The sequence below is a fragment of the Anabrus simplex genome, chromosome 6 (genome assembly GCF_040414725.1).
Source record: "Anabrus simplex isolate iqAnaSimp1 chromosome 6, ASM4041472v1, whole genome shotgun sequence".
In the NCBI taxonomy this organism is placed as follows: Eukaryota; Metazoa; Arthropoda; class Insecta; order Orthoptera; family Tettigoniidae; genus Anabrus; species Anabrus simplex.
This window is the reverse complement of record NC_090270.1, coordinates 206,095,026-206,118,213: the sequence shown is the minus strand read 5'-3', so window position 1 is coordinate 206,118,213 and position 23,188 is coordinate 206,095,026. Positions and strand designations below refer to the sequence as shown.

Here is a 23,188-nt window from a genome sequence, read left to right as displayed (position 1 = left end):
CATACCACTTAGTCGGGTATCTCGTCTCATTACCCCCAAGTCTTCCCAGCCCAAAATTTGCAACATTTTCGTAACACCAACCCTTTGTCGAAAGTCACTCAGAACAAATCGTGCTGCTTTACTTTGGATTTTTTCCAGTTCCCGTGTCAGGTAGTCCTGTTGTGGGTCCCATACACTGGGATCGTACTCTAATTATTTGGGTCTTAGCAGAGGCTTAAACGCCCTCTCCTTTACATTCTTATGACACCCCCTAAATACCCTCATAACCATGTGAACAAGTATGTAACCTTTCTTAGTCATCTCGTTGATATGATTACCCCATAGGAGGTCATTTTTTTATGTTAACACCTAGGTGCTTACAGTGATCCCCGTAAGGTACTATCACCTCATCAACATAATAATTAAATTTGAGAGGACTCACAACCTGACTTCACCTCGTTTACCATCATATCGTCCAGTAGCGGCGACTGGGAATTAGAAGTGCGCGGTGGGGGGAGGGAGAAAAAGTTATAGACAACAAAATGTACCGGTGGTCTGGGGAATATAGTGCAGGGTAGACATCACAATTGAAAGAAAATATCTACAAAATGATAAGTTTTGGTGCTCTCCGAGCGGATTTCGACAGTGAAGTAAAGGCTAACAGTTTAGCATCTTAACTGTGATAACAATAGTTTTGTGACATTTTGATTCAACTCTATAGGCCTACAATAAAACTTTTACCGAAGGAACAATCACAAATGTGCGCATCTAAGGTTCTGTGCCATCAGATAGTGGTCACGCTTCTACACCCTGCTGTGCGAGTCTCCACTACTTGCTGTGGCGCTGAAAAATCCGTTAGCTGCGTCGAATGGCATTTTTAATTAATTAATTAATTAATGTATTCAGGATCAGCAACAGTATAAAGCCGAATTACAAATATCCGAGCTATGTAAAATATATTTTAAACCAAAAGGAAAGATTTATAAATATTTACAAAGTGCATGAATATACACAGTAAAAGCTGTACAATTCTATATACCGTAACACATTTTTACATAAACGACATAAACAAAGGAAAATACATTTAAATACAAGACCAGAAACAGGAAAGAACAAGTAGAAAATTAAGTTATATGTGAAATATCATGACAGAAAGAAGGAAACGATACGAAGATGTCTAGGTTCTGCGTAATCCTACCAATTGTTTATTTTGGGTTCGATTCCTACTTTCGCCATCCTCGAAGTGGTTTTAACTGTGATTTCAGTACTTTATTCATGCCATTTATATATTATTATTTATATTATATATATAAGAAAATGTGAAGTTCCAATAGTATACTGCTTTCTTGGAGCCTCCACCTAATCATATACTGGAATTCTCTTAGTTCTATTTTTTAGAAATTTAGCCAAACTTTCAATCACTCTTTTGGCTAGTCCAATAGCCCACATTTTCCCACTTCTCCCCCAGGCAAATGCCGGGAAGATACTTAATTTAAGACACGACTGCTTTCTTCCCTCTTCCCCTTCTATCCGTTCCAATCTTCTCATTCCCTCACAAGGTCCCTGTTCAGCACAGCAGGTGAGACTGCCCACTTGTATATCCCAACCCAAACTCTCACGCTCCAGGACACTGCCCTTGAGGCGGTAGAGGTGGGATCCCTCGCTGAGTCCGAGGGGAAAAACCAACCCTGGAGTTTAAATGGATTAATAAAGAAGAGTTTTTTTATATTTAAAGAAATAATTATGTAACAGACACCAGGGTTTACTTACCATTACTTTTTAATGATTCCTTGTTTTAGGTGGCTAAAATGGAACAAAATGTAATTTTTCTCCACAAAACGCCCCCCTTTATCACCATTTCTGATATCGTCGTCCCCCCTGTTGTTGCTCACAGTCCTGCAAGTCATTTACTACTGATCCACAAATAACCTTAACTGTGATTTCAGTACTTTATTCATGCCATTTATATATTATTATTTATATTATATATATAAGAAAATGTGAAGTTCCAATAGTATACTGCTTTCTTGGAGCCTCCACCTAATCATATACTGGAATTCTCTTAGTTCTATTTTTTAGAAATTTAGCCAAACTTTCAATCACTCTTTTGGCTAGTCCAATAGCCCACATTTTCGTCAGTAATCTCTAATCATATTAAATATTATTGCACGTTAAGGAAATAATCTTAGTCCTTCGTGTTTTCAGCACTTGAAAGAGCGTTACTTTTTCTACTGGCCTTGACGGAACGGGTTAGATAAAGCGTAGCACCATTCGAAATGATCTTGGATGCCGTGAGGCGCATGCCACCTCGGCATGAGCTGTTGCCTGTTGCCACCCGTCGTGGCAAACATCGTTTGTTGACGTGTGTTCTGTAACGTATTTCGTCCTTTGTTACTAGCTGCTCGACAATGTCTTCTGAAGAAACTGGATTAAAGGCCGGCCATCCACCGGCTGGTAAGTAGTTGTATGATCTTTAAATGTGTTTACTTATTTTTTTTGTTTTGATGAGACTGGATCAAGTACGTACAACGCACATGTAAATATTACAGTGAAAGCTGGTGGCATGCGGATTACCCAGCATAAAGGTCTACATGAGAAAGAACCCAAATCTCCGAAAGATGCCAAGGAGACTGGGGAATTAGATGCGTCGTCTACTCTTAAAGTATCTACCAGGTGAGTTACTGTCAATTCACACAATTTGTTTATAGACAACCCAGGGCCGTGCGCTTGATAAGTTATAGGGTACAGGTATTACGAACGTGGTAATTATGTTTAAATAAATGGGAAATGCTAAAGAGAAACTGTTTATACCGTTCGTAGGGGTAACGTTATTGTATTTTTCATATAGAGACGTTGGGCTTGCTTTGACAAGTAGACTGAAACGTGGAGAACAGACGTCAGCCTAGCTCACAGTACCGTACATCTCTGGAGAATCGATTAATGTTAAAGAGTTGCTATAAATGAGACATTGGTACAAAATAGCCTACTTGTTAATCATACATACCATCGTTGCTTCGGAACGACCAAGAACTGGGTGCATCCGTGAATTTCTTCGTTATCCAAGGCCAGAAAATGGATGATAGCTTCAAAATGATCAATAACTGTGTGCGTCTTTGAAATACTTTGTTATCCAAGGCAAGAAAATGGGTGATATTACCAAATTTAGCATCTTTTCTTCCTGAAGATAGTCTCCATTTGGGGTATACAACTTAATTATTTAGATTTATGATAAGATTAACAGCTCCAAAACTTCAAGAACTTGTACACTATTCTTCCGGAATGGATGTGGTAAAATCTTGTGAAAACCATTCTTAATGCAGGTTGCTGTCTGTGCCAGGACTGTAACCCCCTGAGGGTAGGTGTGGGAGGTACAATGTAACTACATTGTCCCCTAAAAACTCATATGCTGTAGACCAATGATTTGACATGAAACAGAAGGGCTCTTCACTATGAACCCCTTACACGTTAGACCAATGGATTTTGTCACTATCCAGGATGTGCACAGACCAGTAATTTACATACCTTGAAATGGGTAGTTGGTTATGTGAACGAATTGTATCCATGCAATTTCATTATAATTTTTGTCCTGAATGGGAGACAGTAATTGCTTATAAGCAAATTAAGAGTGAAATTAGCAGTAAATTAATAAATACCATTATTACTAGAGATAGACGCGTAACTACAGCGACTATTTCACTGTTGACACGTCTCTCTTCTGTGGCATTCCTCTTCATCATACTGCCTTTTATTTCCTTCCTGAGGTCCTGGGCTAGCATCGATGAATGTAAGTGCTGTCTCTGTGAATTCTGAAAGCTTTTGTCCATCATGACTAGTGTGGGCATTTCTTGAGACGGGAAGATGGAGGTGAAAACAATATCGTAAATAACAAAAAAATGAGTTTGTTGACAGAAAAATAGCATGATCCCTGGACCAATATTATATTAAATAATGAGTTATGAGTAAAAGTCAACAACTCGCCCCATCAAGCAAAGCAAAGAAGTTAGGTGAGCAAAGACTTCACACACAGAAGTATTACATGAACAAATGACATACTGAAGCAGTAATGTAGTAGAATTCATAGTCGTAATGTAGCAAAGAATGTATGGATATAATCATATTTATTAATTTTCTGCTAATTTTACTTTTAAATTTGCTTATAAGCAATTATTGTCTTCCATTTAGGACAAAAATTAGAATGAAATTGGATGGATACGATTCATTCACGTACCCTGTGTAGTCAACATTTGGTAACTGTGTGGAAGTAACCTGAGTGACTAGGAAGAAGGGTAGGCATGACTGGTCTTGATTGAAGAGAAATTATGTACCTTTGCCTGGCTTTCAACCATAGGGGGAAAAGCTTCTATTGAGCCTTAATGAAAGATACATTACAGATACAAGATGGCTTAGACGATGTCACAGTGCACTACATAAGGTTGCCAACTTAGGAACTTAAGTCTGGCTAGTGACAAGACCACCGTCTCTACAAGACCACCGTCTCTACAAGACTAGGATAGTGACAAGACCGTTGGTGTAGATTGGTTAGGTGGCTAGTGACAAGACCATTGGGCTGGTGGCAAGCAAAGTGGCCAACAGGCCTCTGACATCTCCTTGGAGTCTTACAAAAATATGACAGAAAGTGACAGTCTCAATAAGTAAGGTTACGGGTGCACGTCATGACAATTTGAAGAGAATATTCCCATTCCCTAGTTCCAGATCACTTGAAACTGGGGAGAGAGTAATAGTTCATTGTAATCCAAATTGTATTTTGATACATGCATGATTCTTATTATTTATTATCCTCAAAGTATTGAAAGATGCATTCTGACAGTTCTTAAAGGACCGAGCTCGATAGCTGCAGTCGCTTAAGTGCATCCAGTATTCGGGAGATAGTTGGTTCGAACCCCACTGTCGGCAGCCCTGAAGGTGGTTTTCCGTGGTTTCCCATTTTCACACCAGGCAAATGCTGGGGCTGTACCTTAATTAAGGCCACGGCCGCTTCCTTCCCACTCCTAGCACCTTCCTGTCCCATCGTCGCCATAAGACCTGTCTGTGTCGATGCGACGTAAAACAACTTGTAAAATAAAAAGTTCTTAAAGGGAGGTTCGTTTACTACCTGCATGGTTGGGGAGAAGGGAGTAAGGGGCACATCTGCCATGGAAACGTAGATGGTCCCTCACTGATTGCCATGGAGATAAGCCTGTTGGCTGGCTCATGTTAATTGGAGTTGCCAAACCTCACACTTCTGAGTTGTGTAGAACAGAGCACAGTGGTCTGAACAAAGGAACAAGTGAGCCACAAGCAAGGGGAAGGAGAAAGGAATGCAGGAATGTTGCAACACCATGCAATGCTCCTCCTTCCAGCCCAGTCTGTCAAAACGCTTCTTTTAATATTACGGGTATAGTTTATCTAGTACTACATTAAACATTATAATTAAGCCTAGTAACTATTTACACCCAATCTCTAAATTTGTCATTTTAAATTTTTATTTATTTATTTTTGTCATAGATGCTAACAGTGTTAGTCTAGGGCAGGGTGTATTGTACCCTTTGTAAATTGAATTAATGCTTACACTCTCCTTTTATTCCTTTTACCATGTATTTTGTACTCTACCAAAAAAACTGCTGTCTTACCTGGTGCGTTCTCTTTTTTATTTTTGCCTTGAAAATATTACCCAGGTATTTGATCCTAAGCGAGTCTGTTCTACATACTGGTCAGGGGATGTGGCAAGAACCAAACAGAGATATGCGCAGGAACTAAAGGCCACAGGGGGGCCAGGATTGTTGATGGGCATTCACATGCTTAATATGTAGCAATCATGTTAACAAGGGTCGAGCCAGGGTGTGGGTGGGGGGTAGTGCGGACAGGCGGGGAAGCAAGTACCTTACCCTCTGTGCGTGTTTGGTTCATGCTAGATCTCCTGTTCTGTGTTTTCAACACGTGTGCATCTTCCATTATTTCTCCGCCTAACAAACAATTCTCTTAATTTTTCTCTCTTAGGCTCTAATTTTTATACATACCCATTAGCCACCACACCATATCTCTTCTCTATTCATTTCTTTATTGACAATTTTTAAAAATAATTTTGCAGTACTCCCATAATTTTCTTTCAGTCCTACCTTCTGAATAATAACATGTTTCTGAATATCTTTTGTTCTAATGCCATATAATCCCAAATACCACCCGCCACTGAATAAGACCCGCACCCTAAAGCTGAGAGGGCAAAATATGGGAAAAAATCAAATAACTTGCATACCTATTTGATTTTCTTCAAATATACCACAAATATAAATTCAAACAGCTTAGATGATGAATGAATTAGAAAACATCTGTATATTTTTAGACCAATATTATAACAAAAATCTAAACCTCAGTGATATAATTGAAGTGAAAAACCCATTATATGGAATATTACCAAAATTATTGCAATCACTAAATTTAAAACAAAACAGCATTCTGAATAATCTTAAATTATCATCTTCCAGGACCCCTACTGTTTTAAGAAACACAACTCCTACCCTGTCCGCCCCATAAACCCACCGCAACCAATAACACATACTTAACGCCCTGCCTATCCCCCCCCACTCCACCACACCCACTCTCCTAATCTCTCATTGATATAACACCAGAAGTGCAAGTGTCAGTCACTTCAAAGCTACCATAGCAACTGATTAACACTACAACAGTCGAAAAGATAAATGAAATTACATACAACATTTTTCTTTGAACTCACTTTTCCTTCAATTTCATTCCTTAATTCTTTTTTTGCTAGGGGCTTTACGTCGCACCGACACAGATAGGTCTTATGACGACGATGGGATAGGAAAGGCCTAGGAGTTGGAAGGAAGCGGCCGTGGCCTTAAGGTACAGCCCCAGCATTTGCCTGGTGTGAAAATGGGAAACCACGGAAAACCATCTTCAGGGCTGCCGATAGTGGGATTCGAACCTACCATCTCCCGGATGCAAGCTCACAGCCGCGCGCCTCTACGCGCACGGCCAACTCGCCCGGTCCTTAATTCTTAACTCTCGTCTTGTTACAGACATTAAACCACATTTCCCTTTCGACTCTGTAGATCAGGGCCTCTCAGGGTGCATGCACTGTGCACGGTGCAAAGGACGACTTTGCTTGGTTGACCAGGGTGCAGACCCCACTCCTTGATTTGGAGTAATAGTGATGTCTCTCTCTTTTCCTATGCCTGTATCGCTCGCTTTCCCTGTCCCCCTCTTCCTCACTTGCTTCGTAGTGCTCCAGATCTGAGCCGAGTAGCCCAGAGACGAAGCGTTGGTCCGAGCGGAGCCGTTGCACAGTGCACGGAGCGCTTGCGCCTTGATTTGCACGCGTGAGATTTTGGGCATTCGAGAGGCCCTGCTCTATGTAATAAGCCGCAGTCGCACCTTCTAGCTAATATAAATACAGCTACTTACCATCGAGCACTCTTCCTCACTCCTTCAACGTGCTTTAAGAAGACTGCAGACTTATCACAAGAGATTAACAACAAACTAGCATTTTAAATTTTATTTTCAACCCCACTTGGAGTGCTCAAAAGTACTTTTTTTTGTCATTATTCTAAATATTAAACTGTTTAAGCTCTAAATTTATTTCTTACGCCTTTTAACAGTTCATTTCAACACAGAATTAACTGTGTTCGTATAGAACACTATAATTACGGCTACTTACTATTAAGGCTTTTTCCTCACTCCTACAATGTAATTTAAGAAGCCAGCAGACTTATCACAAAAGATTAACAACAAACTAGCAACTTTAAAAATTATTTAATCTCCATTTGGAGTAATCAATAACACTTTTCTTCATTATTATTCTAAAGATTAAGCTCCAAGCTTATTTCTTACGCCCTCAACCAGGTTCAATTCAACACAGCAGTAATTGTGTTCTTATAGAACAATTAATATGCAATTTGTTACCACATTTTTAGACAAGGACATTCATAAAAATATATAAATTAGGACTGTTTGTAAAGTTTTATAAAGACTTTATTATAAGAATATTTTAATTACTGTCGCTAATTTTTACGCAAGTATCTACATCCTCCTCCTCACATTTATAATTTGTAATTTTTCTTAAAAAAGCTACAATTAAGAGCAATCAGGATCCTGATTTATTATCTTTCAGGTTTGAGATTAAGGCTGAAGATGCCCTTAAAGAAAGGGCAAAACATGTCCCTATAATTTACTAAATAGATTTTTATTAAAATTACTCTTTATGTATTGAATAGGTGGAATTTAATAAACATTAATTTTTCTTTGACTTTAATGTACAATTCAATATGGACCAAAATACAAGAATTATAACATATAACGTGTAAGTGTTATGTTTCGAGCTGTCAGTGGAGAGATGGCGTGGAATGACATCAGTAGACGAATAAGTTTTAGTGGTGTTTTTAAAAGTAGGAAAGATCACAATATGAAGATAAAGCTGGAATTCAAGAGGACAAATTGGGGCAAATATTTGTTTATAGGAAGGGGAGTTAGGGATTCGAGTAACTTACGAAGGGAGATGTTCAATAAATTTCCAATTTCTTTGAAATTATTCAATAAAAGGTTAGGAAAACAACAGATAGGGAATCTGCCACCTGGGCAACTGCTGCGGGTCAGTATATCTCCAAAAATATTATCACATAGGACGTTTTGTCCTGGCAACAAAGATATATTTCTGTGACAATATTGAATGCTAGTGTTATTTATCACATGCTGAATCCTAGCAAGAAGAGAAGTTTCTCAAGCTTCAGGGGTGACATTGCAGAACTACTTTTGGAACAGGTTGTTCTGCCTGATTACTAGACCAGGGGTAGGTCAAGTGCTGCAAGCACACGCCTAAGATTGCAAGCTAAACATTAGGGGCATTTTCCTGTGAAGATAGAACCCGCTGCAAACAAGAAGAGCCTATCCAGAAGGTGCAAGGTTCGCTATGACAGTCATGCCAGAAAAATCTCGAGGAATAAATAGGGGTGAATCCCGCTATGAATGTGATAAGTGCAAGGTGGCGTTGCATATTGATGACTGGTTTAAGCTCTACCACGCTGTGTTGAACTATTGTCATGCGTAATTCTATACATTGTTGAGATATTTTGTTACGAGTGTAATGATAGTTTTCAATGAAAATTTAATTGCAATGCATGGCCAGTTTCTTCTCTGAAAAATTGCATCTGAATGGGTTGTCATGTTCTCATTTCCTTCATGTTCCAAAATATTGTTATAAAAAGTATGAACAATATGGGTAATTTGGACCCCAGCTTTAGCCCAATATTTGAGTATATCTCTTCCATTGCTAAGTCTTCATTTGACAATTATATAATGGGGATAATTCCACCTAATCAATACTACTTATTACAAGTACAATGTATTTACATTGAAAATTATATAATTGGGAGATTCATCAATATGGACATGAAAATAATAAACTATAAAGTCTTCTTTTAGTTTAGTCATGCATCTAACCTCTGAATGCTGTTCTTTTATGCCATTAATAAGTTTGACACCCTTATTTTAGCTATCTTTGCAATGACTGCCCTTCTGCGTACAGAATCAGAATTTTCCTGTACATCTATAGCTGTAATATACAATTTACCACCATTTCCCTTTAGTTAAAATAGTCACCCATTCGGATTTCCGGGTCGGGACTACACAAGAGGGGGCAATCATCAGAAAGATGGATACTGACATTCTGCGAGTCAGAATGTGGAATGTTTCAAGTTTGAATCATTGTGGTAGGTTAGAGAATCTGAAAAGGGAGATGGATAGACTAAAGTTAGATGTAGTTAGTATAAGTGAAGTACGTTGGCAGGATGAGCGGGATTTTTGGTCACGTGACTACAGAATTATCAACACAAAATCAGAGTAAATTATGGAATAGGTTTAATAATAAGAAAATAGGGCAGCGAGTAAAACTATGGCCATCATAGTGAAAGGACTATTGTTGTCAAGATAGACACCAAACCAATGCACACCACAATAGTGCAGGTCTATATGCATACTAGTTCAGCATATAAAGAAATCAAAAGAATATATGAAGAGATAGAGAAGATTTAATACAATATGTAAAATGTGACAAGAGTCTAATGGTGATGGGAGACTGGAATGCAGTGGTAGGCCAAGGAAAAGAAGGCAATACAGTAGGAAAATTCAGATTGGGACAAAGGAATGAAAGAGGAAGTTGGCTCGCTGAATTGTGCACCGATCATAATTTAGTCCTTGCTAATACTTAGCTCAAACCCCACAAACGATGGCTGTATATGTGGACAAAACCTGGAGACACAGGAAGTTATCAAATAGACTTCGTTATGATTAGGCAAGGATTCAAAAACCAGGTGCTGGATTGCAAAACTTTGCCAGGAGCAGATGTAGACTCTGACCACAACTGACTTGCTGGTCATGAAATGCCATCTGAAGGTGGAGGAATGGAAGGACGTGGGATCTAAACAAATTGAAAGAAAAGAGTGTGAGGAATGCTTTCAAGGAACATGTTGCACAAGGACTAAATGAAAAGGCTGAAGGAAACACAATAGAGGAAGAACGGACAGTCGTGAAGAACGAGGTCACTAGGGTTGCTGAAGAAATGTTAGTTTAGTAATGTTTTATTTTACCTGACAAGATTAAGGTCTTTAGGCCTCCTCTTCCATCTAACCAGGAACTGAAATATACATATATTACATTGTATTACTTACAATAACTAGATCTAATACAAATTAAATTAATAATAATACAAGGATGGTGAGGAAAAAAGGAAAGATCAACTAAGAATCAGCTCAGGAGATACTAGAACTGATTGATGTACAACAAAAGTACAAAAATGCAAAAAATAGAAGAGGGCAGAAAGGAATACAGGTGATTAAAGAATGAAGTGGATAGGAAGTGCAGGACAGCTAAGGAATAATGGCTGAAGAAGAAGTGCAAGGATGTTGGAGGTTGTATGGTCCTAGAAAAGGTAGATGCTGCATACAGGAAAATCAAGGAAACTTTTGGGGAAAGAAAAACCAGGTGTATGAATATTAAGAACTTGGATGGAAAACCACTTGTAGGGAAAGAAGAAAAGGCAGAAAGATGGCAGAACATATCCAACAATTGTATCAAGGTAAAGATGTAGAAGATATGGTTCTGAAACAAGAAGAGGCTGCTGATGAAATAGGGGATCCAATTTTGATGGTCAGAATTTGATAGAGCTGTGAGAGACCTAAATAGGAACAAGGCACCTGGAATTGAATTACTGACTGCCTTCAGAGAAACCAGCATGGTGAGGTTATTCCATTTAGTGCGTAAGATGTATGAACAGGAGACGTGCCATCTGATTTTTTGGCAGAATGTTGTTATGCCAATTCCCAAGAAAGGCAGTGCTGACAAGTGTGAAAACTACCGCACCATTAGTTTGGTATCTCACGCCTGCAAAATTATAACATGTATTATTTATAGAAGAATGGAAAGCCAAGTTGAAACTGAGTTGGGAGAAGATCACTTTGCCTTCAGAAGAAATGTAGGAACACGTGAAGCAATCCTGACTTTACGTCTGATCTTAGAGGATCAAATTAAGGAGGACAGGTGCACATACATGGCATTCATAGATCTTGAAAAGGCATTTGATAATGTTGATTGGACCAAGCTATTTGGGATTCTGAAGGTGATCGGGATCAAGTACCGAGAACGAAGAATATCTACAATCTGTATAAAAATCAGTCTGCAGTGATAATTTACTTTGAAAAAGAAGCAGCAATCCAGAAAGGAGTGAGGCAAGGTTGCAGTTTGTTGCCTCTCCTTTTCATTGTTTGTATAGAACAGTCGGTAAAATAAATCAAAGAGGAATTTGGGAAGGAAATCACAATCCAAGGAGAGGAAATCAAAACGCAGAGATTTGCTGATGATATTGTTATTTTATCTGAGACTGCAGACGAGCTGGAGAAATTGCTGAATGTTATGGACAGAGTCTTGGGTAAGGAGTACAAGATGAAAATAAATAAGTCCAAAACAAAAGTATTGGAGTGCAGTCGAACAAAGTCAGGTGATGCAGGAAATATTAGATTAGGAAATGCAGTATTAAAGGAAGTAGATTGGGTAGTAAAATAACTAACGATGGCAAAGTAAGGAGAAATAAAATGCAGACAAGCACAAGCAAAGAAGGCCTCTCATAAGAAATTTACTCGCTTCGAACGTTGATGCAGGAATTAGAAAGATGTTTTTGAAGACTTTCGTCTGGAGCAAGGCCTCTCAAACGCCCAAAATCTCACGTGTGCAGATTGAGGCGCAAGAGCTCTGTGCACTGTGCATTGGTGCCGCTCGGCTTGGCTCGGACCAACACTTCGTCTCTGGGCTGCTCGTCTAAGCTCGGCTCTACTCGCCTCAACTCAGCTCAGATTTCGAGCGCTACTGAACAAGCGGGGCAGAGGGAGACAGGGGGAGCGAGCGAGACAGGCTTGAGGAAAGAGAGAGTTAGCGCTATTGCTCCAAATCGAGGAGTTGGGGGTCTGCACGCTAGTCCAGCAAGCAAAGTCGTCTTTTGCACCGTGCACAGTGCGTGCACGCTGAGAGGGCCTGGTCTGGAGCATGGCATTGTATGGAAGTGAAACAAGGAATAGGACAGAAGCTTTCAAAATTTGGTGTTACAGAAGAATGCTGAATGCGAGATGGATAGATCGAATCACGAATGAAGAGATACTGAACCGAATTGGTGAGAGATCGATTTGGCTAAATTTGACCAAAAGAAGAGATAGAATGATAGGGCACATCTTAAGACATCCAGGACTTGTGCAGTTGGTTTTTGAGGGAAGTGTAGGTGGTAGAACGGTAGGGCTAGACCAAGGTATGAATATGACAGGCAGATTAGAGCAGATGTAGGATGCAGTACAATAGGGAACATGCATGATCCGGGGTTTTAATTAAAAATATGCTAATCTGATTCAAAATTGCATGCAGAATTAAAAAATGTGATCAGAATGTACAAATAATAACTCCAAACATGATAAAAATCTACGAAAATGTCACGTCACGCAAGTACGCGATCTCATTGGCCTGACGTCATCGTACAGGTTGACTGAATTAGCAGACGAAATAACAGATAGTGTGCTGTGAGAAGCAGGATACACATCGCGTATTTCTACTTTACGTTAGTGTCTAGTATGGTTAAATTCGAGGTCTATACATTGGATAATAATCTGAGTGATATATTTTAGACTTAAAATGAATCCTGCGCAGACAGTGAGGCAGAAAACTTATAAATGGTGTAGAGTTCCGATGTGCAATAGCACATCGCATACCATACCAAACAAATTGTTTATAAACGTTCCAAAGACGCTAAAACTAGGGAGAAATGGATTTTGGCGAGCCGGAGAAATGCTGGTGATATATCGGAAAAGTCTACAGTTTATTTTTTTGAAGATTTTAACGTAAGATGAATTTGTTTGAATTTTCAAATCACTTTTCCATGTCAGCTGTTCTAGTGGCAAAACTTTAAATTTTAATGTATGATGCTTTATTTAAATGCTTCAATTACATCTTGGAATATGAAAGTAATAAACAGTGCATTAAATAATGCTGATTATTAAAGTATTCTCCAAACCTAACCTATGTTTTGGGTGATCCATGTCAAGATAATAAATCAAAGGGGTTATGAACCATTTTGACAGCTCTAATTCTACCAATATATCTTGGCATGGGACAGTTATGTATGTCTTTATTGAAGAGCTTAATTGGTAAAGAAATTTAGGCTATATCTAAATACTCTATAATGTAACAAAGAATAGGCGTGTAGGCCTACATCATGAAAGGAAACAACGTGAATTTAACAAATGTATAACTCTACACAAAACCAATGCTTGTCTGTTGGGGTCTTATAAGTTAACAATGCTCAATTATAATAATTATCATAATATTAATGAAATAAATAACATAATTGCACACAGGTGAAAATAGTGATGTAGGTGTTTAAAATATTGTCCAACTTAGCGTAAGTTTTAGGTTATACAAGCCAAGTCAATAAACCGAAGGGTAAAAATACCGCGCGAATTAGCCGTGCGTTTAGGAGCGCGCAGCTGTGAGCTCGAATCCGGGAGATAGTGGGTTTTGAACCCCACTGCCGGCAGCCCTGAAGATGGTTTTCCGTGGTTTCCCATTTTCACACCAGGCAAATGCTGAGGCTGTACCTAAGGCCACGGCCACTTTGTTCCCATTCCTAGGCCTTTCCTGTCCCATCGTCGCCATAAGACATATATGTGACGGTGTGACGTAAAGCAAAAAGAAAAAAAAGAGTAAAAGTCAGAGCACCCAAAGACATTCCTGTATTGAGCGACTAAAATGTCACCAGGACACTTTTCTTTCCTGATATGTTCAGCTTGTTAAAAGCCAAATGTAATTAATGTTATTGGCTTCACGCCCCGCTAACTACTTCTACGATTTTCGGAGACGCCGATGTGCAGGAATTTAGTCCTGCAGGAGTTATTTTACGTGCCAGTAAATCTACCGACACGAGGCTGACGTATTTGAGCACCTTCAACTACCACCGGACTGAACCAGGATCGAACCTGCCAAGTTGGGGTCAGAAGGCCAGCACTTCAACAGTCTGAACCACTCAGCCCGACTTGTGAAAACTAGATGAAGTCATATTTATCTTTATCAACTTTTTCCCTCCACAAAGATATTTAATTCTCTTTCATGGGCCCCGGAAGTGGGTAGGCCAGTTGTCCCAACCATAAATATATATTTCTTTGGGAATGATAGATTATAGCCCTATAGTACTATGATATTTCTTTCTTTCCTTCTTTCTTTCTTTGTTAATCAGTTTATCCTTCAGGGTTGGTTTTCTCTCGGACTCAACGAGGGATTTCACCTCTACCACTTCAAGGGCAGTGTCCTGGAACGTGAGACTTTGAGTATGGTGATGAAACTGGTGAGGAGGGCCATTACCTCGCCCAGGCGGCCTCACCTGTTATGCTCAACAGGGGCCTTGTTGGAGGATGGGAGGATCGGAAGGGATAGACAAAGAAGAGGGAAGGAAACGGCCGTGGCCTTAGGTGCCTGGAGGAGAAGTAGGAAAATACGAAAAACCACTTCGAGGATGGCTGAGGTGAGATTCGAAACCCTTCTACTCAGTTGACCTCCCGAGGCTGAGTAGACCCCGTTCCAGCCCTCGTACTATTTGTTTTCAACTTTCATGGCAGAGCCGGGAATCGAAACCGGGCCTCCGGGAGTGGCACACATTAACCACTACACCACAGAAGCGGACTAGTACTATAATGCAACCTATATGTTTATGTTAGTGCTGAAATCCGATTTCTTACTTTACTAGTGCTGAAAGCCCGAAAATGTAATGTTATTCTTTAATAGGGGAATCAGTCTAGAAGGAAATGTTGAAAGTGATGTGATATCTATCCAGGTTCGTTGTTATCCTAATACTATGGGTTACAGTACATTGCACGTATATAAAAGACGCCACTTACAAACTTGCTTGTTATCCGCGAATTTCTGCGGCCACAAAAGTCACTATTTTTCAAGAATGATGACATTTACACATGATAGATTGTCTGACTGTGCTGTTTTGAGCCTTTCTTCTGTCATTTCGAAGTTATTCGCTATCACGAATAATAAACAATCGGCTTTTAGCAACGGCTGATGCACAACGGCTGGTAGAGCTCCATGCGGTACTGGATCGTGACGTCACCGCGCGCCGCTTACGTCAGAGGCCGTTTCACTCGCCTTGCGGAAAGGCACTATTAAATATTTTTTTAATGGTAGAAAACAAGGCAACATACCACAATGTAATACGTTTACGTACTATTTTATTGGTGTACTTTTCAAAAAAAAATATTTTTGAAAATGATGCATGTTCCCAATTATGTAGAAATGAAAAGGTTAGCTCGGGATAGGGTGGTGTGAACAGCTGCATCAAACCAGTCTATAGACTGATTACTCAAACAACAAGAACGACAACAAGGATCACCCGGAACTTAAAACTGGAGGGAGAGTAATGGTGTCAGCCTGAGTGGCTCAGACGGTTGAGGCACTGGCCTTCTGACCCCAACTTGACAGGTTCAATCCTGGCTCAGTCCGGTGGTATATGAAAGTGGGTTTGAACCCCACTGTTGGCAGTCGTGAAGCTGGTTTTCAGTTTTTCCCATTTTTCACACCAGGCAAATGCTGGGACTGCACCTCAATTAAGGCCACGGTCATTTCCTTCCCAGTCCTAGTCTTTTCCTATCCTATCTTATTGTTGCCATAAGACATCTCTGAATCTTTGTAGTGTAAAACAAATAGCAAAGAAAAAGAATAGTTATTTCACTGGGCGAGTTGACTGTGTGGCTAGGGGCGCACAGCTGTGTGCTTGCATCCGGGAGATAGTGGATTCGAATCCCCCTGTCGGCAGTCTTGAAGATGGTTTTTCCGTGGTTTCCCATTTTCGCACCAGTAAAATGCTGGAGCTGTAACCTCGTTTAAGGCTACGGTCACTTCATTCCCCAGACTTAGTCTTGTCCTATCCTATTTAATTGTTGCCATAAGACATCTCTGAATCGGTGCAGTGTAAAACAAATAGCAAAAAAAAAAAAAAGATGAAATGTAGATTAGCAGACTGCCAGCTACCCAAAGAGTGTTCCTGTTTGGACTCTTCAAACAAACCAGGAGATCCTTTAGGTTATGAAGATATCGAATGTAGTGGCATTGAGGATCCCAGTTTTTTTATATCAAGTTCATCATCTTCACCAGTGCCCTGTGGAACCAACACAAAGGTAAATGGTAGCCACAGTGAACAAGCTAAAATACAGAAAATCAGACTTCACGAGCGCACGCTCAAAACTGCAATCTTGTTGTTGCTGCACACGTGCATGGCGTCTGGAGGGATAGTTCATTTACGCTGAGGAATGGTGGGTATCTAAGCTACCTCAGGTGTACATTACATTGCTGGCTACGTTTCATGGCATTGTTACAGCATAGTTGCCACTGTTAAAAAATTTGTGGATTGCAGTCTACTAGAAATGATGGTTCAGGAAACATACAGGTATGCCATATAATTTAAACAAAATCATAATGAAGAAAGAAAGTCCAGAACAGTTTAAAATGGAAGGAAACTAATATTGAAGAAATGAAATGGTTTCTATGAATTATGTGTATTGGTTTTGTTTTTCAACCAACTATGAACTCATACTGGTCCAAGAAAGACTTAAATGATGTGTGACTTATTAGACAGGTAATGTTACGGTATTGTTTCCTTCTCTCGAGATTCTGGCACTTCTCAGACAACGAAGCTAATCATCAACCAGGGAATCATCTCTATTGAATACCACCACTCCTTGATAAATTAAACATTTTGAGAATGCCTTGACAGTGGGGAAAGAAATGGTTATAGATGAAAGCATGGTTCTTTGGAGAGGCTATTTAATTTTCAGAATGTACATTCCTAACAAAACTCACAAATATGGAGTTAAGGTGTATAAACTGTGTATAAAAGAAGGCTATACTGTTAGAACAAAGATCTATGCAGGAAAATCCAGTGTGAGTGAAAGCAAAGCGGGTCATGCTCATTCTGTTGTAATGGAGTTTCTAAGTGGGTTTCTAAATGAAGGTCGAATCCTCTATGCTGATAATTTCTATACCAGTGTACCTCTGTCAGAAGAACTTCTGAGGAGTGAAACATTTGTGTGTGGATCCTTCATAGCGATAGACGCGGACTACCATTGATAGCAAAACAGAAAATGAAGAAAGGAGAGGTGGTAGGTAACACACCATGACGTCTGTGAAAAAAAAATGCCACTACTGCAGTTTCAAAGGGAGGTCGCAAGAAACCTGATTGGACCACAGTTGGAAACTGTCGTCAGTCCTGGGTGGAGACGTGGCCACTGTCAGAAAGGGAAGGACCAGCTAGAGAAGTTCGAAGACGATGCTTAATTTGCTATAGAGCTCAGCGAGAATATGTCGTATTGAAAGACTGGCATGAAAACAAAGCAGATGACAACTTACCACAAAGAACGCCCAAACGAACTATTCATGTGCATTGGATGTTTTAATAAAGTTCATAAATGCTGAAATTGAACTTATTGTGTTCAAAATATAAATTTCCGTTGTATATATAGACAGTTGGGTCCAAATAGAGAACAGTATTATTATTTAAAAAATATTATTTTACAATTTTATATGCAGTGCCTTTGTTATAAGGCAAATAAATGTGTTCACTTATTGTTTGTCTAATTATGCATTCATACACAAATCTACCTTTACCAACATGTTAAAAGGGATGTTAATGCACTACTTTATGCTATTCACAATCGTAAGGGTTGGATGTTTCCACCTAATCAATACTACTTTGTGCTATGCTAGGCACGTGTGACTTGCTGCTAAACCGAATGCTGGTGGTTCCCCCTGCTGATGAATGTGAAAAACTTGATATGACTTTCTGGTGCCAGTCTCATTATTTCGAAGTAATACACTTTTGCCATCCACCGGCAGCCCGCAGTATGAGTCACACGTGTCTCGTGACGCACACCAGCCAGGTACAGTATGAGATATTGGTGACTTGTGACTACTCACAGTTAATGTCAACAGTGCAACAATAGCAGTGAACGTATAATATGGCAAGGACATTTGTCGATGCATTTTTACAATGTACAGGATCATTGCTTTGATATATTGTTAAATCATCTGCATGTTGTATTTTCCTTGATCTGGTATCTGGCATGTTGAGGATGTAAAGATTGAACAAAATGGGGGCAGGAACTGATCCTTGAGTTTGGCCATTATTTAGAGTTTCCACCTACTAGCTTTTCCTTTCAGGAATAAGCTTACTTCAAAGCGCCTTTCAGAGAGCATGCTGCTCAGTAAGAGTGCTAGCTTCTGACAAGGGGTAATATCAACAATCTTCAGCAAAATGTCCTCCTCTCAACACTATCGTAAGCTGCTGTGAGACCCACAAAAGCTGTTGCTGATTTAAGATCACTCATAAATCCATATTCTGCCATTGTTGTCGGTGTTTACACCAAATAGCAACTCTGTTTTTTTTTGTTTTTTTTTTTCCTTCTCTGAACCCTCCATGCTTCACTTGGGTGATTTGGTTAATGGCCTCTTGGATGCATCAAAATTAAATTAACTGCTTTCATTAAATTCTCTTGAGCCATTTTCTCATGATGTGTGTACATACATATATACATACATCCATACATAGATGATGGAAAATTAAATAGTGCATTTCTTTTTTTGCTTTACGTCGCACCGACACAGATAGGTCTTATGGCGACGATGGGATAGGAAAGGCCTAGGAATTGGAAGGAAGCGGCTGTGGCATTAACCTCTTAACATACCAATTATTTACAAAATTGTGATCTTTTTTTACCTAATTTTTTAATTGTTAAAATGGGCTATTTATTGAAAACTAATGACGGTGGTAACAATAAAAATACATTTTTTGAACTTAACAATGAAATATAAGCCACCGAAAAGTTCCTGCTTTAAAATCCCGAGTATACTCGTGATATTTTTTACGGGTTCTAAAATAAATAACACAGCACTAAACAGATGGCAAGTAATACAACATTACACTCAATACTGTTCATATGTTTGTGGCTGTGCGAAATGCCCTAAAACAAGGATCAACACACAATGCTACATCGCTGGAAAGCCGCGAAAACTGCCTGAGTTACAGACATCCACTACGATTGAGTCAGAGACATCTGTTGGCAAAAATAGGACCCTAAAGTAATAATTTCATAAACATCTGGCAGAAATATTGAGAAACAACAAGAAACGAGTATATTCAGGCTTTTAATTTAGGTACTGACCAATGAGCGACATTCCCGAGTATACTCGGGATTTTATTTTATATAAATATATAAAACCCCGAGTATACTCGGGCTTTCATGTTAAGAGGTTAATTAAGGTACAGCCCCGGCATTTGCCTGGTGTGAAAATGGGAAACCACGGAAAACCATATTCAGGGCTGCCGACAGTGGGGCTCAAACCCACTATCTCCCGATTACTGGATACTGGCCGCACTTAAGCGACTGCAGCTATCGAGCTCAGTCATTTCCTTGTTATTGTGGACACTGCCGATATAGGAATTGAGGAATGAGGCTCCACCATCTAGGCCATAACTAATTTTATTCACGCTGAGTGAAATTTTAGTTTAGGAGAAGGCCTAAAATTTAATTCCCAGATATTTGTTATTAGCGGTCCTTTCGATAAATACTACAAAACCTAAGTTATAGAGAATTAAATTTCCGATCATTTATATCTTACTCATTCTTTTTAAATTCTGAGCAGTTTACAGACACAGCTCTTACATACCATTAATGAAAATAAACCTTTATTGTCTGTATTTGTGAATCTGTTATGAGTTGTTGCATGAAATGTATTGAGCAAGGCAGTGTATACAATCTTTATCTTAATGGTTACATGACATGTTAGGGGAAAATGACTTTTGCACCCCCTCCTGTATTATGCTGAATGGTGATTGATTTATTCTGTGTTAGACATTAATTTAAATTCAGCTCCACTTTTTTAAAGTAGATGGTATATTTTTCATTGTTCTCTCTCAAATTTATTTCTGATATGCTGCTAACCTGAAACTTGAATGTAAAGGGAGGCTAGATGCTGGTTTTTTTTTTTTCCTTTCTGTTTTTGTTCTTAGGTGATACCTTTATTTTTGCAGTCCTCCGAAGACTGTGTCAATCTCAGGAGCTCCTGTTCGAGGAAATGCTGATTTTCCTACCGAAGCAGTACAGAGTTTTCATGACAAAATAATTCCAGCACATGATAATCGCAATCCTAACAGTTCCAGGCCCCACGTTATTCAGCAGCCACGTAAATAGAGGAGAGAAACGTATACTTTCCTCCAGTGAAGTTTGATGTCTTCTGTGATGATGGTATTTCATAAATGAGTATTCTGGGAATGTTCTTGCAGTGTATGTGACTGATTGCACTTACAGCAATTTTTGTGATAAAGCAACCCTGTGAATTTGTTGAATCATATATATATTAAGAAAAAAAAACAGTTTATAATGTTTGTTGATGGAGTGTTTTATACAACAACAGAGTAACTCCATTTTACAAAGTTTGTTAAAATCTTTTAATGGTAGAATATGTGAACACATCCATTTCACTGCCTTTTTCATCACTTCTTGTACAACATCTGTTGTAATGGTAAAGACTGTCTTAAATTTTTTCTTCAGAAATACTTTAGGAAGCAACATCATTTTCAAGAATTCTATATTATGTGGTAGAATATATTCTAAGCAGTTACTTGATATCATGGTTGATAATGACGCATACCAGGGAGGGAGGACATGATTAGTGTTAAAAGAAAGACTGACAAGTCATTTTCACTTTGTATACTACATGGATATTGAATCAAGAATTCTGTGAATAGCGCTGTCTTGTGCTTCGAGTTAACTTGGGTAACAATGTTTGTGAAGTATGCAGGAGCAAGAATTTGTATTACTTTTTTCTTTTGTTTTTGAGAAATAATTGTATGTTTTAGTGTAGTGTGGGAATTTCTATCGGTGGTGGCATTTAAAAAAATTAAGGGTGAATTATATAATAATAATTTTGTGATACAATTATTTGTACCATCAATTTAAACTAGGCTCTATGTAATGTTTATACATAATTCGTTAAGACTGTCATGTCTGTGAATATGGTATAATAAAAAAATGTTATTGATGTATGTGTTGCTTCAGCTAGCATTGTTCCTCTTTCCTTTGCCTATGTGTATGTTGAGAAGTCTTTAGCGAAGGATATCTCTCTGTAATAATCGTAGTCATACTCTCAACATATGGATATTTGAATTTTTTTTCTCTGTATTGTGAATGAATATTGAGAAGAATAAGAATGGAGATAGAAATTGAAAAAAAAAAATTGTTTGGAGAACTTCTTATTCTTACAGTAGTTTTGTTAGATATGGTAGGACAAACCAAAGAAAAAGTAAAATGGTTGATTAAGTATTAATTCTCTCCACAGAATGTAACTTACATCATTACCTGCTTTGAAAGTCCCCCAACGATGTTGCATTTCAAGCCTGTTATTTCTAGGTGTAACTGTAATTGAACATGAGAAATCTACTGAAAATGGGAACATATATGGAAATCAAACAAGAGATTCCACTAATGAAACACATTGAAAGCTGGTTAAGTGAGGTAGATGAGGTCTTGCAGTTGGTTAAAAATGTTCCTGAAGTATCGAACCCAGGACGTCTGGGTTTTTCTAGTAATAGTAAATAATAATAAATAAGAATTGTAAATGTAACATATCACTATTTTAAACTGACATTAGGTATAACAGCTTCTAATTTAAGTTAATTATCAAAACTTCTTTGCCTTGCTAGGTGATGTTTGATCATATAAACGTTTTGTGATATTTACAAGGAAAGCCAATTCTGAAAACCACAAAGGATTAGAAGCCTATGGAAATGCTTTTCCTTTCTTTTCCACAAACAGCTTACTGTAATATCTTCAGTCAAAATGTGAAACGTAGTGCATCGAAGAGGAAGTGCGACATCTTCAAGAGTTACCGTGGACCGCCGCACAGATAGCACTGCCATCCACAGTGATGACTGGGCGCCAGGATAAGAGAGGCATTATCGGGACTACTATTTTAAAATCTACTAAGAAACTCAAGCATGCAACTTATGTTTGAAAATGATTTCTTCTGCTGGACACTTTGGAATATTTCCTGGATGATTTCACTGCCTTCGAAGTAACCAGCTCCCTTGTTATCTCCTTCGTGCGGAAGAAGAATCAGCATTTCAAGTAGTGAAATACGAGTTTTGGTAGCAAACACAGCACATTATCTTCACAGCACCCCAACTGCGATGACTTCACTTTAATAACATCTAATTTATCCAAGGACTCGAAGAAAATATCACCTCATAAACTATCCATACATGATAGCTATTCCGCAACAACATTTTCCACCCGCAACAACATATTATAAACACTTTCCGACGCATGCGTGAGAGATGTGGTGCTTTTCATTGAGCCGTAATCTTTAATTAGTGTTAGGGAAGCAGGCATATTATCAGTCAGTTTGCCGAAAAGGAAAGGAGGCGACATAAATCACACTGAATCACTTTTGAAATATTCCGCACTATGTATCCAGCTAAATGATACACCAAGTACTCTGCTAAAATTCCGCCCATTTATCTCGGGTAAACTGTTTTCCCAGTCTGGTATTTGAATGTCATTTTCGATGTTCACAATTTTTTCCCTAATTTCATCTACAGCTTGTCTTCACTGCA

The 23,188-nt window shown here is 38.8% G+C and overlaps 1 protein-coding gene across 1 annotated transcript; it reads left to right on the top strand.

Annotated features, from left to right (window-relative positions):
* Window positions 1–2,270: 2,270 nt before the first annotated feature.
* On the top strand, window positions 2,271–21,619 carry LOC136875656 (death-associated protein 1). Its single transcript, XM_067149204.2, has 3 exons — window positions 2,271–2,433; window positions 2,529–2,652; window positions 20,606–21,619. Exons 1-3 carry the CDS (start codon window positions 2,388–2,390, stop codon window positions 20,763–20,765), a joined length of 330 nt encoding a protein of 109 aa, XP_067005305.1. The 5' UTR covers window positions 2,271–2,387; the 3' UTR covers window positions 20,766–21,619.
* Window positions 21,620–23,188: the final 1,569 nt, after the last annotated feature.

Coding starts and splice junctions, on each gene's coding strand:
- LOC136875656 (XM_067149204.2), top strand. CDS start 2,388: ATGTCTTCTGAAGAAACTGGATTAAAGGCCGGCCATCCACCGGCTG. Junction 2,434..2,528: donor GGCCGGCCATCCACCGGCTG/GTAAGTAGTTGT, acceptor TAAATATTACAG/TGAAAGCTGGTGGCATGCGG. Junction 2,653..20,605: donor ACTCTTAAAGTATCTACCAG/GTGAGTTACTGT, acceptor TTATTTTTGCAG/TCCTCCGAAGACTGTGTCAA.